Source organism: Tachysurus fulvidraco, chromosome 21, assembly GCF_022655615.1.
Source record: "Tachysurus fulvidraco isolate hzauxx_2018 chromosome 21, HZAU_PFXX_2.0, whole genome shotgun sequence".
In the NCBI taxonomy this organism is placed as follows: domain Eukaryota; kingdom Metazoa; phylum Chordata; class Actinopteri; order Siluriformes; family Bagridae; genus Tachysurus; species Tachysurus fulvidraco.
In genome coordinates, this window is record NC_062538.1 from 11,745,748 (window position 1) to 11,761,056 (window position 15,309).

Sequence of the window (15,309 nt, forward strand, 5' to 3'; positions counted from 1 at the left end):
AACGATTCATTTGTTTTTGCTGTAGACTTTAGTTTGGAAATGAAAAGATGGATGTGTGAAGTAGCTTAGAGTTTAGACTTTTATCTTTTATTTGCGTTGTTTGTTGTTTCTGTTACTACAGAACCTAGTAAGATGTTATGTAGATGTGGTAAATAGCTCTATAAATAGATCTAAAGAGCTACTCATAGTTTTAGCTGTCAGTTTCACCTGCATTTGTTGTTAAAATAGATAAGCCAACATGAAGATCAGAACACTATCTATCTGATAAAAGAAAACCTTTCTGAAAAGAGGGAAAATCAATCGGAAAGCACTGCGCAAACATAGGGTCTAGCCATATGTCCTGAAAAAACTAAGACACCGAGCAGGTCAGCAAAGAAAGCAACAACTGATGACAGAAATATTGTGAAAGCTGTGAAGAAAAATCCCAAAATGAAAAGTTAGTGATGTGAAATACAACCTTCACATGGCAGGTGAAAATAATAAACAATCAACTGTTCAAATAAGACATCGAGAGCAGAAATTTAGAGGCTATTGCACAAGATTTTATCTTCTCATGAGCAATATCAGTAAGACACCTGGAATTCACAAATGCATAAAGAGCTCTTGATCCCATATTAACATCTAGTAAAGTGAGTAAAAGGCCAAAGTGTGGAGGAAGATATGATCTGTTATGATCCAAAACATATGAGGTCATCAGTCAAGCACAGTGAAGGTAGTGTCATTTGTGCATGGCTGCTTCTAGAAGAGAATCACTGGTCTTTATTGATGATGGCACTCATATTGGAAGCAGCAGAATGAAATCAGAAGTCTACAGAATTATTCTGTCGATTTACAAAGAAATGAATCCAGATTAATCAGGAGGAACTTTGTCATGAGCAGGACAATGCTCAAAACACACTGTCAGCACAATAAAGGACTTCATTAGCAGAAAAAGTGAAAGGTTTAAGACTGACCATGTCAATCATTAGACCTTTACCCAACTGAACAGCATTTCATTCCGTAAAGAGGAGACTGTAAAGAAAGAAACCCACCAAAACAAACTGAAAGAAACTGTGGTACAGGTCTAGAAAGCATCATAAAAGAAGTGACCAACAATTTAATTCTGCCAGTGACTCACAAGCTTGATGCGATTATTGCAAACAAGGGATATGCAGCCAAAAGTGTTACTTTTACTTACTTCTAGACTTATTTGTTTCTATACTTTTGATCACTTAAAAATTTAGTGGTTTGATACAAAAATGTATTACATCTTGGTGTTTATTTCAGGAAATGAAAGCTGAAATATTAAAGTCTCATGTCAAATGGTGTATAACACAAATAATTTGGCCTTGCCATTGTGTATGCTTATAGTTTGGGAAATAGCACTATCTAAATTCAGAATAAAATATAGCAGGCAGTTCTAAACAAAGATAAAAACCAAATACACATACATTCAGACTGAACAGATAACAAGTTTTAAACAGATACGGATAAAGATTTTTTGTTGTTTATTTGATTGTTTCTTTGTTTGTTTGATGTCTTATGCTGTCTTTTGTCAGTGGCTCCAGAAGTGTAACTCTGCCTGATTTAGCTCTGTATTTAGAAATTTATTTGTATTATATTTCTGAATAAACTGGCCTGAACTTAAATTATTTTTAGAATGATATCTAATTAATGTTTACTAGCTTTAGACCTCTGACCCCATCATCCAGCAAAAACAGTTATTGCTCAAGTCTGGATCTGGCTGTTCCAAATTGTTCAGGGGGAAAAAAAACTATTACGTTACACACTTCATCACATGCTGCTAAGTTCAACAAATGTTCTGGAAATTACAGCTCAGATTGCTCAGAGGTCAGATTGTGAAAATACTGTATGCTGGTGCCAATTCAGAAGCAAGCAAAAAAAGCAGCACAGGAAAAGAGTTCGAGGAGAAAAACACAAACCTTTGGATTGAGTACTGCAAGTGCAGGGAATCACAGGGTTGAGTAATCTCTGAGTAGCTATTATATGAGATTGGCCTTGTTCTGCTTTTGACAGATAACAAAGTAACTCAGGCCTCTAGCATGAAGGTAAGTACTGAATTCAAACCATTATGTTTTCTTTAAGCAGATGGTAACATTTATGGAGGGTTTGTAACAGTCAGAAGTAAAGCTGTAACTTTTGTGACATGGGAGTCTACACTGTGTAGTTTCTCAGTAACATGAGAAATTCAGTTTAATTACATATTTTAGCCAATATAACCTAACTGTTGACTGGAACTAAAATTCTTTAAAAAAATATTTCTATTTTATACAAGATTAAGCTTTAAAAAAAATATTATTTTCTACCTTTTTATATGAATTGAGCATTGCAAATTGGATTTGAAAGACAACAGGTCAGACATAATTTCAAGTAAAAATATTTGTATTTCACTTGTACAGTGCATACCCAAGTAGATTTAATTGTGGAGCTCTTTACACTAATTGTTTTGGTCTAATTTTGTCTAATTTGCACACACTCCTTACATACAGTATGTGCCCCAGAATTACCTCAGGAACTTTTCCACTGTCCTTTTCTTACCGCAACACCTTCTTTAAGAAGCCTTATATTGTATATTTGGTTAATTTTGGGTCATACTGCAAAGAATAGAAGGCTTTGTGTGCTTCATCACTGTATGTGTTTCCAGAAACCTCTGATAAGTGACACTTCATCCTCCTTGTTAGTCCTGCTCATGTCTTTGTCACATATCAGGTAGGTTAAAAAAGCAACTCTGTAAATTAAATTAAATGTGGCAATTTTAAAAGATTAGCTTGTCCAAAAAAACAAATTTGTTTTCTTGCACATGTATTTGATCATTTAAGATATGTTTGCTGTTTAATAGTTTCTTCTTTACGTCTTTAGTGCTAATATTAAGCACCAGTCAGCTCTTCTAGGAAGATGACTCAGCTCTTTTCAATGAATCATTTTTCTATTTAAACTCAATATTATTGGTAAACGAGCCAGGTAATGAGAATTGAATGTGGATTTATTCTGCTCTATCATGCAACTGTTTTTGCATGAAGCTGGTAGCTGTAACTTCTATTAGTTGTTACCTTAGTTTATTAGTCTTTTAGCAGCAGGAGCAACCGTCAGACACCAAAAGGGAACATTTATGGCTGATCAGCTTTGTTTAAAGGTCTGTCTGAGACATTGAACAACTCCACAAAGACATTAGAGCCATAGTGCTACACTAGTGGTTAACAACAACCTGATTGCAACATTGCAAAAATAAAAGAAGCTCAGTTTAGTAAGCTAAAATATCTTAACTGACATTTGTGTGAAGATAGGATTGTTTGGTAATCTGTAAAATAATTTGTTGTTTTGAATCAGTTTTGTGTTTAACTCTGACAGATGTGACCAGCCTGTAAACTGCATATGGGGCTCTTACGGAGACTGGTCAGAGTGTGATGGCTGCACCAAAACACAGGTACACAGAATCAAGTGGAGATTGAAATGGCTAAAATAAAGCATCAAACCAATAAAACAAATGTTTACTCCTTTGTATTTGGCTTTTATTAGGTTAGAACTCGCTCCATACAAGTTTTCCCTCAGTTTGGTGGGAGTGTTTGCACAGGGGAGGCTGTTGAAAGACAAGCTTGTGTGCCTACTAAAAGCTGTCCCCTGGAAGAAGGATGTGGAGATCGGTTCCGCTGCACTTCTGGTACTAAACCTTGCAAAAAGATAAGATAAGATAGGATAAGATAAGTGACATGACATACGGCTAAGTACAGTATGGTGACCCATACTCAGAATTCGTTCTCTGCATTTAACCCATCCAAAGTGCACACACACACAGCAGCGAACACCAGGAGCAGTGGGCAGGCATTTATGCTGCGGCGCCTGGGGATAAGATAAGATAAGATAAGATAAGATAAGATAAGATAAGATAAGATAAGATAAGATAAGATAAGTTTTACCTAAATAAGAAAAACGTAATGAAAAACGTTAAGAAAAAAGTACCTCAAAACCAAAACTTTCATACAACATTTTTATGATGTAATATCTCTCTCTCTCTCTCTCTCTCTCTCTCTCTCTCTCTCTCTCTCTCTCTCTCTCTCTCTCTCTCTCTCTCTCTCTCTCTCTTTTAAATAGAATTATTAAATCTAATCTAAATCTAAAGCTAAATCTAATATCATTTGCATCACCAAATCTTAAGGGGTGGAATCATACCAATATTTGGCAAAATTTGTTTGTCTGGCACAGAAATTTCTTCAGAATCCAAGGATTCTATTACATAGTGAAGAACATAAAGAGGTTGACATTAATTGTGTGACACATACTTTCTTTACTCGACTTCCTCAGACTCAGCCAGTTTAAAGCTAAAATTAAATAAATGAAAGCTAAAATTAAACACATTGTGAAAATAGGACATGTGTGTGTATGTGTGTGTAGGTCAGTGTATCAGCTCCACTCTTGTGTGTAACGGTGATCAGGACTGCCAGGAGGATGGTTTAGATGAGCAACGCTGTACACAATACAACACTCTTATGTGTAACCTGCATAAAATTCCACCGAATTCTGATCTCACTGGAAAAGGGTAGGACACAGTACTTATTAAAAAGATACTTCAAGAAAATTTACCTGATTTCTACTTTACATACAGCACATCATACTATCACAAATAAGAATTCATTATACTTTTCCTGCCCTTAAACACAGTATCACTGGATGAACTTGGAGGGTGTGTTGAATTAATTTGAGAAATGGTGCATTCCTTTAAAGCCTAAAGTAAAATGTCTGTTCTAGCATACTAGAAAACTTATATTTATAATGTTTACTTGCTGCTGTATTCCACAGGGTTGATGTGTTGACAGGCAAGCTGAAGGCTGGTGTTATTAACACCCTCAGCTTCGGTGGCCAGTGCAGGAAATTGTTTAGTGGGGACCACAGAGACTTTTACAGACTCTCACAAAGTATCCTCAGATACAGCTTTCAGGTGAGAAAGCTTTGTGTAATGAATATACTGCGAGTGTTACTGAATCTAAATAATTGAAGTTCACTTCTAGGTCATCAGTGTGAGGTTTTTACTTTAATGTGGTTGAATGTTAGATATAAACATAAGCATGTGGCAGGAATTCCCTTATCAAGCAGAGAGTGCTCACATTTGAACATATGACTTGTCACTAGTGTTTCTGAAGGCACAGTGCTAGTGTTCATAATAATAATAATAATAATAATAATAATAATAATAATAATAATAATAATAATAATAATAATAATAATAATAATAATAATAATAATAGCCTCTGGTTTAGGCCACACCCACTCTGGGTTTAAATCCAAACACAGATTTGATAATAGTATTTGAAGCAATAAACAGATACATATAGTGTCACTACATCTGTGTTATGTTAACAATCCAAGCGAGTCTGACCGTTTTCAATGTGCCATATTAGATGCTTATAATTTAAACTTTTTATATTATGACAAAATTGTATATATAAGCAGATATGTTCTGTTATTCAGTTAAAACTGTCATGTCAGTTTTTAAAAAAACAATAAAAAGAGTTGGTAGTGTTCAGTAGTTTATCAGTAAACACATCATTAATATCTTATTTATTAAAATAATTTTTTTCATATTTTTATCAGGTGGCTGTTGACAGTGACTTTAGTGATGAGTTCTACACCAGCTCCTGGTCTTACACTGACCATGTAGAGCAGCGCTATAAAATCCAAGGAGGCCATGATCACAAAACCTTCCACAATGAACTGAAGCGGGACAAGGTAATGTAATGTAAATCAACTGTAATGTGCTCAGGATTTGTTTGCTAAACTATAAATACTTGAAGTACTTAACACTGTTTAATTATACCTTATATGCAGTGACAAAAAATTCTGCCTTTCTCTGTGGTTCAACCTAATCATTACGACTTTGGTCACTTTGTAAAATGTGTTGATTTCATTATTTAATGATTGTGAACCATGACTGAATGCAGAAATGAATAACTGAAGTTGTGTGTATTTTTAGTTGTTTATTGTTTGGCCATTGATTTCATTGTGAATGCGTTGATGGACAACACTCACTAACACTTGTAGATGCACCATTGACTTTTCACAACAAAGTTACAAGGTCAATGGCATAAGCTCTAACACAGGGGTGTCAAACTCAGGCCCGCGGGTCAAATAATTTTATATATAATTATTATGGCGGTGTAATTATATATATAAAATATATATGTAAAAATCTGGCCCGCGAGATCATATCAAATGTGCATTACAGCTTGCTAGCCGCATGCTCCGCTAATACTACAAATCCCAGAATGCCTTGCCACTGTATTGGCGCGTAGTCACGAACAGCAAGCGCCCCTCATTCTCTGACATGACAGTCGTTAACAACCATTCTACAGTCACATCAGGAAAGTTAATTCCACCCTTCACAAAAATGGTCAAACAAAAGATAGACAATAGGAGCTTTCAAGACAGGTGGGAGGGAGATTATTATTCACGAATATAAAGAACAGACCTGTTTGTCTTGCGTACGGAGCTAAAGTGTCTGTAACGAAAGAATATAACATAAGACACTATGAAACGAAACATTATGAGAAGTATAAGGACCTGGACGTACAGTAAAGCAGAAGCTCCAGAAGGCGGAGGAGATGAAAAAAGTCTGCTTTCCCGGTAGACTATGTTCATGAAAGCAAAATCAAAAAGTGAAGCTGCAGTAAAGGCTGTAAAGCTTTATTGTTGCAGCAGAGATTGCAAAATTTGCCCGGCCCTTTAATGAGGGAGAGTTGGTCAAAAATTGTATGGTCAAAGTTTGCGAAATGAACATCACTGATGTGTCTTATTTCAAATTTAATTTCTTATGTGTTTGTAATATCAAGCTCTGGTTGTTCCAAATCCTGTATTTAAGCAAAACTAAAGTTTGTTTCCAAATGAGAAAGGTTGAACATTATCAGTTGCAGTTAATTTTTCAATAAATATTCAGTTTGGCCCGTGACTTTATCTCAGTTTTATATTTTGGCCCATTGTGAATTTGAGTTTGACACTCCTGCTCTAACATATCCGTGTCAAAGCCTTTAGGAGACAACTGAACAACACCTAAAAGGTTTAGAAACGCTACATTACTACATTACATAAGATATATTTCATTTAAAGCTGGAGTTTGTCATTAAAAAAATGTTTCCATGCATGTGATAAGAATTTCAAATGTGCCGTTCAGGGTTGTGCATATATGTTTTTTGGACTCAAACTAGCTCTACTCAGGCATGGTCTTTAAAAAATGATTTACTGTTGTGAATTCATTTTCAGAGCTGTATACAATTAGAAAAAAGTTCCATCTAGCACCTTAAGAACATGTAGCCATTTAAAAACCATTGAGGATCCCTGGTTTCTACAGGTGAACAATCTATCTTCAGAAATCTTGAGATGATAAGCTTGAGTTTTGGGATACTGAATAGTTGTTGGATACAAAATTTTACTATGAATTTTGCATGCTTTCACTTTAGGTAGCTGTGAAACTGCTCAGCTTGTCTTACTGTGGATACATAACTTTTAGATAATAAAGTCATGATTTTCAAAAACACACCAATATATGCCAATGATTTACAAGGACATAAAATCTGCTGTTCTTCCAACAGGCCTACCAGCTCTTGATTATCAAGAATGAAGTAGAAGTAGCTCAGTTCCAGAATAACATCCCAGAGTACCTCCCTCTCTCTGAGGAGTTTTGGAGAGCTTTGTCTGCTCTTCCTAACACGTATGATCCAGCAGCTTACCGCTCAATCCTGCAACTCTATGGCACACACTTCATGGCTGAGGGCTCTTTGGGTGGACAGTATCAAGTCCTGCTGGAGTTTGATTCCAAGTTTATGAGTGAAATGAGTAAGTGTCATTTAACTGCTGTTCTCCATTTGAGTGGAGGGGGATGACAAGCATCCAGTTATACCCAACCCCTTAAACTTCACAGAACTGCTGCTCACTCTCATAAGACACTTGTAATACAAAAGTTATATAACTCCCTCAACACTATAAACCTGTCAGAGAAGGTCCCATGTCAAATCCCTTTGAAAGGCAAAGAACTCTTTAGTGTAATAATACCTTTCATATTAGCTCCATTGTAAATTACTGACTCAGGAGCTTTAACATGTCTTAAAAAATCTGTTTAACAAACCGATTTACTAATATCCAATTCATTAACAGTTAACCTATTTTCATAGAAATGTAGAAACCCTGCATAGGTTCAGTGGAGAAACCTATGACAGAGGGTTTTCTTATTGGGGAGGCTTCCAAATGGATCCAAGTGGCTTTTTAGGACCAAGAATCCAAGAAAACTTTAAAAAAACTATTTAAAAGCCAGTTCATATAAATATGTACCTACCTATGAAATGATTCATTGGCATTAACAACATAGGAATTTATACCTCAACAGTTTTAAATGTTCAAATCTGATTATTCATAACATAACATAATATTTTTAACAACAGCTGCTCTTTAATAAACATCAAGCTTAAATCAAGCTTTTTCAACTGCTGTTATAAGTAAATAATCAGCTTTGGGATGGTAACAGTAGTTTTATTCTTTATATGTCCCACTAGTTCTAATGTAAGATATCTTTTTTGTTTCAACATGCAGGTCAAACAGATACTGACTTTCACAAGTGTGTCACACGTGTCAAGAGACGTCTGTTCCGAAAGAAGAGAACGACTAAGTGTGAGAAATTGGTCCAGTCACTTAGGAGCTCCAATGGTTAATTTATTTCTTTTCATACAGTACTGTACATTCCACAAGGTAACAAAGAAATCTGCAGCTTAATTTAATCTCTAAATGTTGTTTCACAGAACAAAGCAGCAAAACACTGCAAGTAAAGACCAACATAATTGGAGGTCATGGTGCTTACGTGGCTGGTTTAGGCCAGCTGGATCTGGAGAACCCTGAGAATAACTATGCCCTGTATGCCAAATGGGCTGGCTCAGTCAAGGACTTCCCTCAGGTCATCAAATCGAAGGTATTGTCTAAACAAATCTAATAAAATTCTGCAATTTGTTTTCTAACATACAATTAAAGGATATGTTTTTTATTCTGAATTAATTTCTGTAATACTTTACCATACTGTTCATCAACTTATAGGTAATTATGCAGGAATTTAGCAGGAACAAATAGTTCTTTGTACACATTTTTCCTGTTCCTATCAGTAATTAATCAGTAGTAATTATTGGTAAAAGAGCTGTATCCAATATTATATTGAACTATTTAGTAATTGGTGCTTAATATTCAGTTAATTGATGTTTGTTAATAGTGAAGTCCTTCTAACGTATTTACAAATGAACTAGCATTTAACTAGTAGTTCTTTGTATTTTAATCTAATTGTTAGTGAAAATCTACTCATTCATTCATGCTCAATATTGTGAAGTGTTTTTTAAAAAAAAGAAAGGAAATTATTCCACCACTTATACAATTGATCAACAGTTGATTTAAATTCAAATATTAACAGACATTTATAATAAAATAAATCAATGCATTGTGCAGTGTGCTACAGGAAGGCAAAAATAAATAAATAAATAAATAAATAAATAAATAAATAAACAAACAAACAAACAAATAAATAAATAAATAAATAAAATAGAGAGAGAATGAAAGCACTGTTCAGAGGATAAAAGGGGGTCAGTTATAAAGGCATAGAGGGAAAAAAAAGGAAATAGCAAATTTTTTGACATTTTAATATTTTTTTATTAATATCTGTGAATACTATCTTATTTTACTAGCTTATTTTATTTTATATATAATTCTATTTTTCTAAATTTTATTTTATATGTAAGTATAAGTATATCTTTCATATTTGATTTGAGTAGACATTCCAGACAGAATAAATGTATATATTTTTTTTTGTCATAATATCTTTAGCTGAGGCCAATCTATGAGCTGGTGAAGGAGGTGTCATGTGCACAGCTGAAGAAGTTCCACCTGAAGAGGGCACTGGAGGCCTACCTTGAGGAACAAAGCCCATGCCATTGCAGGCCATGCCACAACAATGGCAGGCCTGTGTTGAGTGATGGAGTGTGTACCTGTGTGTGCAAACCCGACACCAGCGGCACATCCTGCCAAAACGGTCATGTCCTTGGAGAACAGACAGGTATAGCTGACTATGATATTTTTTGGACAGTGTTAAATTCTTGGGCCTGATTGGTCATTAATTCTAAATCTTTCACATTCACAAGGATTTAAATGTGTTATTTTTCAGCAGAGATAAGCCAATCATTATTAAAAATGATCAGATAAATATTGTAGAAAAGCATTTAACACTGGAAGTTTCAACAATAAATGTATCTATAAAAGGATATAAAGATTTACAGATATGTTGTTTTGTTGCAAAATAATTGTAATTGCAATTTGTTGTAATTGGTGCAAAATTGCTGTAGTATTATATGAATTATAATATATTATAGGACAGAAACTTTGTTGTGGTAAAAGATCTCACCGCCATTGATTTTTTTTTTCTTTGAACACTATTTTTTTTGCAGGAGTTGTTCATGGCAGTTGGAGTTGCTGGTCAGCCTGGGGAACTTGTTCTCAAGGTCAGAAATCAAGGACTCGCATATGTAATAACCCTGTACCGAAAAACGGGGGCAAACATTGTGTAGGCCCTTCCATCGAACACAAAGCCTGTGAGGACCCGGACCTTGAACACTTAAGGTGTGATGGTGAAAAGTATTTAATTGTAAAACGCTATTTTTTTACATCATATTCAACCTTAATACAGTGATTGACATTTTAGATTTATGGAGCCACATTGTTTTGATTCATCCCTGAGCCCAGTAAAGTCTTGCAAGCTTCCACCTCCTGTGAGAAATGGGTTTGTTTTGGTGAGCTTCTCCCACTGTAATAATGCAACACAACATTTCAATAAACAAACTGGAAGACTGGCTTACCTGTTACTAATCTGCTCCCTCACTATTTAGAGCCCTAAAGATGTTTATGCAGTTGGCAGTAAGATTGAATACGCCTGCATTGAAGGATATGCCGGGGATCCTGTAGCTGAATGTACGGAGAGCTTGAACTGGAAGAGAGGACAAACAGAGTGCAAGAGTAAGTCAGAAAACTGAGCAGTATATTTGCAGAAGGTTTTCAGAATTGTAGATTATTTCATCTTAAAAACACTTCGAATGAGTGCAAAGATTTTACAAATTGAATTTCAATGCAGATGTATTGTGGGTACATTTAGGGTTCCTCTTATGTCTTACTTTAATTTTATATTTGAATTCTGAATTCTGATTTGTCAGAAGGTGTTGATTAATTGTCTATAAAAACACCCTCTATAACAGTGGTGTGACCCAAAAATGACAGGTGATTGTCTTGTTAACATAAAAAGAAAGAAAAATTAGAGACTAGAGAGGGAACTCACCATATAAGCATTCAACATCAGTAAATAATTTGTAATTGTAAACCATCTGGTGTGGTTTAAGAGAAAGAAATCATACCTACGGACATACTGTATTGTTATAGGAAAAGTATTGGAGTGTCTCCACTTCATCAAACCACCCCATAATTCATTATTTTCTATTTTTATCCTCACCAACATTATGCTAATTCTTTTCTGTATTAATATTAAAACATAAAAAGGTCTTAGCTTTATAGCTTCAGATATAGCTTTATTTATTTGTGAAAAAATTGAATGATTAAAAACCTCAATTTAACCTTTGTGCTTTGTACCAGAAACTTCATGTGATGCTCCACCACTCCTGAATCATGTCATAGCCTCACCCTTGAAGCAGACGTATTTGATAGGAGAGACAGTGTCCTTGTCATGTCCCAGTGGCATGCAGCTCGAGGGACAGCAGGAGATAATCTGCCGTGCCAGTCTCAGCTGGTCCCCAATACCCAACAATATTAAATGCAACCCAGGTACAAAATTTAAGTAGGTTTCCTGCACTGGCTAGCTGGTATTTTAATCCAGTTTTGAAACTGTACCTTACAAAAGCTCTGAATCTTCATCTGAAGCCAGAAATGAATCTATAGCACTTCATTAATTTTTCACAAACTGTGATTTAGGATTTTCATCAAAAACAGAATGCAGTAAAAATGTAATTATTATTATAAAATAGATAATGCGATGTTATGTATTAAGTTGAAATAATGAAATACTTAACATAATATTAATTCAAGTCCCTCTCTCACTATTTTGACTTAATCCAAAGGCATTTTTCCCTTTAGATTTATATAATGACATAAGAAATGACTATCTAGTGTTGACTCCTGTTAGCTGAATCTCACGAAGGTTCACTAGTCACTAACTGACCCAAACTAGTTTATGTTAAATTAGCAACACACATCTGTAAATCGGACTGCTGACTATGAGACACATAGTGTTTTACATTTGTTAGTTGGTGCAATATTTGGCCTGTCATCCTAAAAAATAGCAGTGTAAAAGCTAAGAAAGTCACATGTATGTTCAACTGACTGTTGGCCAAACTCAGAGCACAGCTGCTTTTTAAGTGGAACAGCCATTATTTATCCACATGTTTTGGCAGAGCCCTTTTAGGAGAGTGCAGGAGTGTATCTCGGTTGTTGTGCAATAATAATATCCTCTCATTTTCTTATACTGAAATGGATTGTGTGTTTTAGTGGTCCAGTTAAAGGTGCCCCAGGGCTGCAAGCCGTGGGAGAAACCTGGACAGGCCCAGTGTGTGTGCAAAATGCCGTATGAATGCGGGTAAGCTGTTTTTGTAGGCCAAGTTCTTGTATAATGTCATCTATAGTAGTATGCAAAAGTCTTAGTCACCCTATATTTTACGTGGAAATTTTGACTTTTGTTTATTTGATGTTTTATGCATTATTGGATAAGAGAAACAGAGTTCTTTTGAAGTCCAGTTAACACTTCAGAGGAAAAAATCACAAAGAGGTTGTCAGAGTTTACCTGCAAAACAGAAGCAAGTCCTTTGTAGCAGTGTAACCTGAAACTACTAATGCAAACATACATTTATGCATAGATAGATAGATAGATAGATAGATAGATAGATAGATAGATAGATAGATAGATGGATAGATGGATAGATGGATAGATAGATAGATAGATAGATAGATAGATAGATAGATAGATAGATAGATAGATAGATAGATAGATAGATAGATAGATAGATATTTATACTGTATACATGTTACTGTAATGTTGCAATACAGATATTTGCCACTGTCTTATGCATAGACCTTGATCCGGTACATATATTGTGTAGTAGGTTGTTAGTTATTAACAATGCCCTCTTTGGATGCCTGAGCAAAATATTTATTTTGAAGACCTATTATACTGTAGATATTGTGTATATTTCTGCAAAGAAAAACCTGTATTATTTCTGAGTGTCTCATTCCACAGGACTTCTCTGCAAGTGTGTGCCTCTGTGCGTCCTGGCCTGGTGAAACAAATGGGCGTGTGTCAGGTTGGTGCCATGCAGTGTCTGGGCCGGACACTCTCTCTCCTCCAGGACACTGCGTGTGATTGGCAAGAGACCAAAGTCACATCCTGTCAGGACTGCAAGCCATGGGAGGAGTGCACTGGTATGACTTTCTGATTATTATTTTAAGAATATTTGAATTCCTTTTTTTCTTCTTTGCCAAATTTAAAAGGACAAAACTTGTCATTTTAGTAAAAAAACATATAAAATATTATGTCCTGAAGATATTTTACTAGTGTTGGAAGGCTTAAAAGTTACAGCTTCACCTCTGACTGCTACAAATCACTGACACTGATGACTCCTTCCATTAATGTTAAATAAATCCACACATGTTTTTAGTCTGTTTATATAAACTCTTAATATTTCCAGTGATTTGTAGCTGCTTTCTGACATAGTGGTATAAAATATTATATAAAACTTACAGGCATTATAGAGAAGGCCGAGATTGAACTGAATGCTACTGTGTATGTTTTCAGGTGTGGGGTGTAGCTGTAAAGACCCAGAGGATTGTCCAGAAGAACCTGCTCACCTTTGTGCCTCTGTTGACAACGGCAGCCATGAGTCTATGACAGAATGTGAGGCTGGGGCTTGGAGGTGCTTAGGAAACAACATCAGAGTCATCAACATTGGAAAATGTATAAATTGAACTAAATCAGCATAACTTTCATATGATGTTTTTCTATTTTATTACCGCTATTTTTTTTAAAAGACTGTTCCATTGCTGTTTTGGCTGCAAATAAAAGTCATGTTTTGTATCTTGTGACTGTTTGTTTTATTACATAATAATTTGTATCAGACAGCATTGATTAGTATAAAGACAGCTTTACATGCTATGGTTTTGGATGTTTTTTTACTGTTTTGATCAGCAAAGGATTTTCCATATTTGGTTTCTTCTAAACCACAGATAACCTGAATTCGGGGATATCCTGATATAATTCTCATTCTTTACCCGGGGTTAACAATTAATACTGGCTTTTTAAAATCTGATGCTTCTCACTGTACATTCTCAAACCATGAGTTTATGTTCTTATTTGCATATTTGCACTTTCAACAACCATGATTAGATAAATACAGCATGCAACCTGTTTAAATAAAAGAGAGATCTGCCTTACTGTGCTTGTTACTGTTTACATCTTTGTAATCTTTTTGTTTTTTTAAGTTTGTAGTTGACCAGGCGTTGGTTGATAGCCAGCCAGGACTTTTCAGACCATAATTGTAAAAAAAAGTCTCCTCTTTGCTCAATCTCTGTCACCATTTGATTTTATTTTATCTCCTTAAATGCTACGACTACTGTTTACACAGCACACAGGGTTTGTGACTGTGACTGTATGAAGCATGTGATATGCAGCACACGCTGTTCAATTTCTGTGCCGGTTGCTAAGCATCTAGCCTGACACTGCATCAATTCACACTTTACATATTTGGCACCACAGTTTGCCGGAGTGGGTAAAAAACCCACTGCTCTTAACCATACCTCTAAATTAAAAGTGCGAAACACTCCTCTACATTGGGTTAGAAAAGCCTTAATACGACATGCTGTTTCTGCCATTGTAACCATGTATGTGTCTGAATATACAGTAGTCATGTCTAACACGAAGCTCAAGTTCTCTAGGTCCTTCACAGCTACATTGTTGGCAAACAACCTCCTCATCACCAGCATTACACCAGTCTTTCTTTCATTTTATCTCTCTATCTTCTTTCATCTTTATTACATTAATCTGTATTTAATATTTGATCAGTTATTAATGACAATAGATATTATTAGCTAGGACTGATAAGAGTGTTGTTAAAGTTTCAGTGTGTTCAATGCATTTTCATTGTCTCTAATATATATATATATATATATATATATATATATATATATATATATATATATATATATATATATATATAATTTTTCTGGTTCGACAGTGAATGCAGTGTGAGT

The 15,309-nt window shown here is 35.1% G+C and overlaps 1 protein-coding gene across 2 annotated transcripts; it reads left to right on the forward strand.

The window, feature by feature from the left end:
• Window positions 1-1,950: 1,950 nt before the first annotated feature.
• Window positions 1,951-14,142, forward strand: c7b (complement component 7b). 2 transcript variants are annotated; one of them, XM_027140032.2, is made up of 18 exons: window positions 1,951-2,048; window positions 2,645-2,709; window positions 3,349-3,424; window positions 3,517-3,658; window positions 4,390-4,534; window positions 4,795-4,933; window positions 5,587-5,721; window positions 7,578-7,821; window positions 8,572-8,685; window positions 8,778-8,944; window positions 9,841-10,069; window positions 10,458-10,629; window positions 10,712-10,799; window positions 10,896-11,022; window positions 11,650-11,838; window positions 12,559-12,646; window positions 13,304-13,485; window positions 13,859-14,142. In XM_027140032.2, exons 1-18 carry the CDS (start codon window positions 2,043-2,045, stop codon window positions 14,026-14,028), a joined length of 2,478 nt encoding a protein of 825 aa, XP_026995833.2. In that variant the 5' UTR covers window positions 1,951-2,042; the 3' UTR covers window positions 14,029-14,142. The 2 variants fall into 2 exon arrangements, with proteins under 2 accessions (XP_026995833.2, XP_047661752.1); XM_047805796.1 differs by having other exon boundaries at window positions 2,028-2,048; window positions 3,328-3,424.
• Window positions 14,143-15,309: the final 1,167 nt, after the last annotated feature.

What these genes read in the sequence shown, in the direction of transcription:
- c7b (XM_047805796.1), top strand. An exon ending in ATGGCTGCACCAAAACACAG is followed by an intron (nt 3,425 to 3,516) that starts GTACACAGAATC and finishes GGCTTTTATTAG; the next exon opens with GTTAGAACTCGCTCCATACA. An exon ending in TGAGAAATGGGTTTGTTTTG is followed by an intron (nt 10,800 to 10,895) that starts GTGAGCTTCTCC and finishes CTCACTATTTAG; the next exon opens with AGCCCTAAAGATGTTTATGC.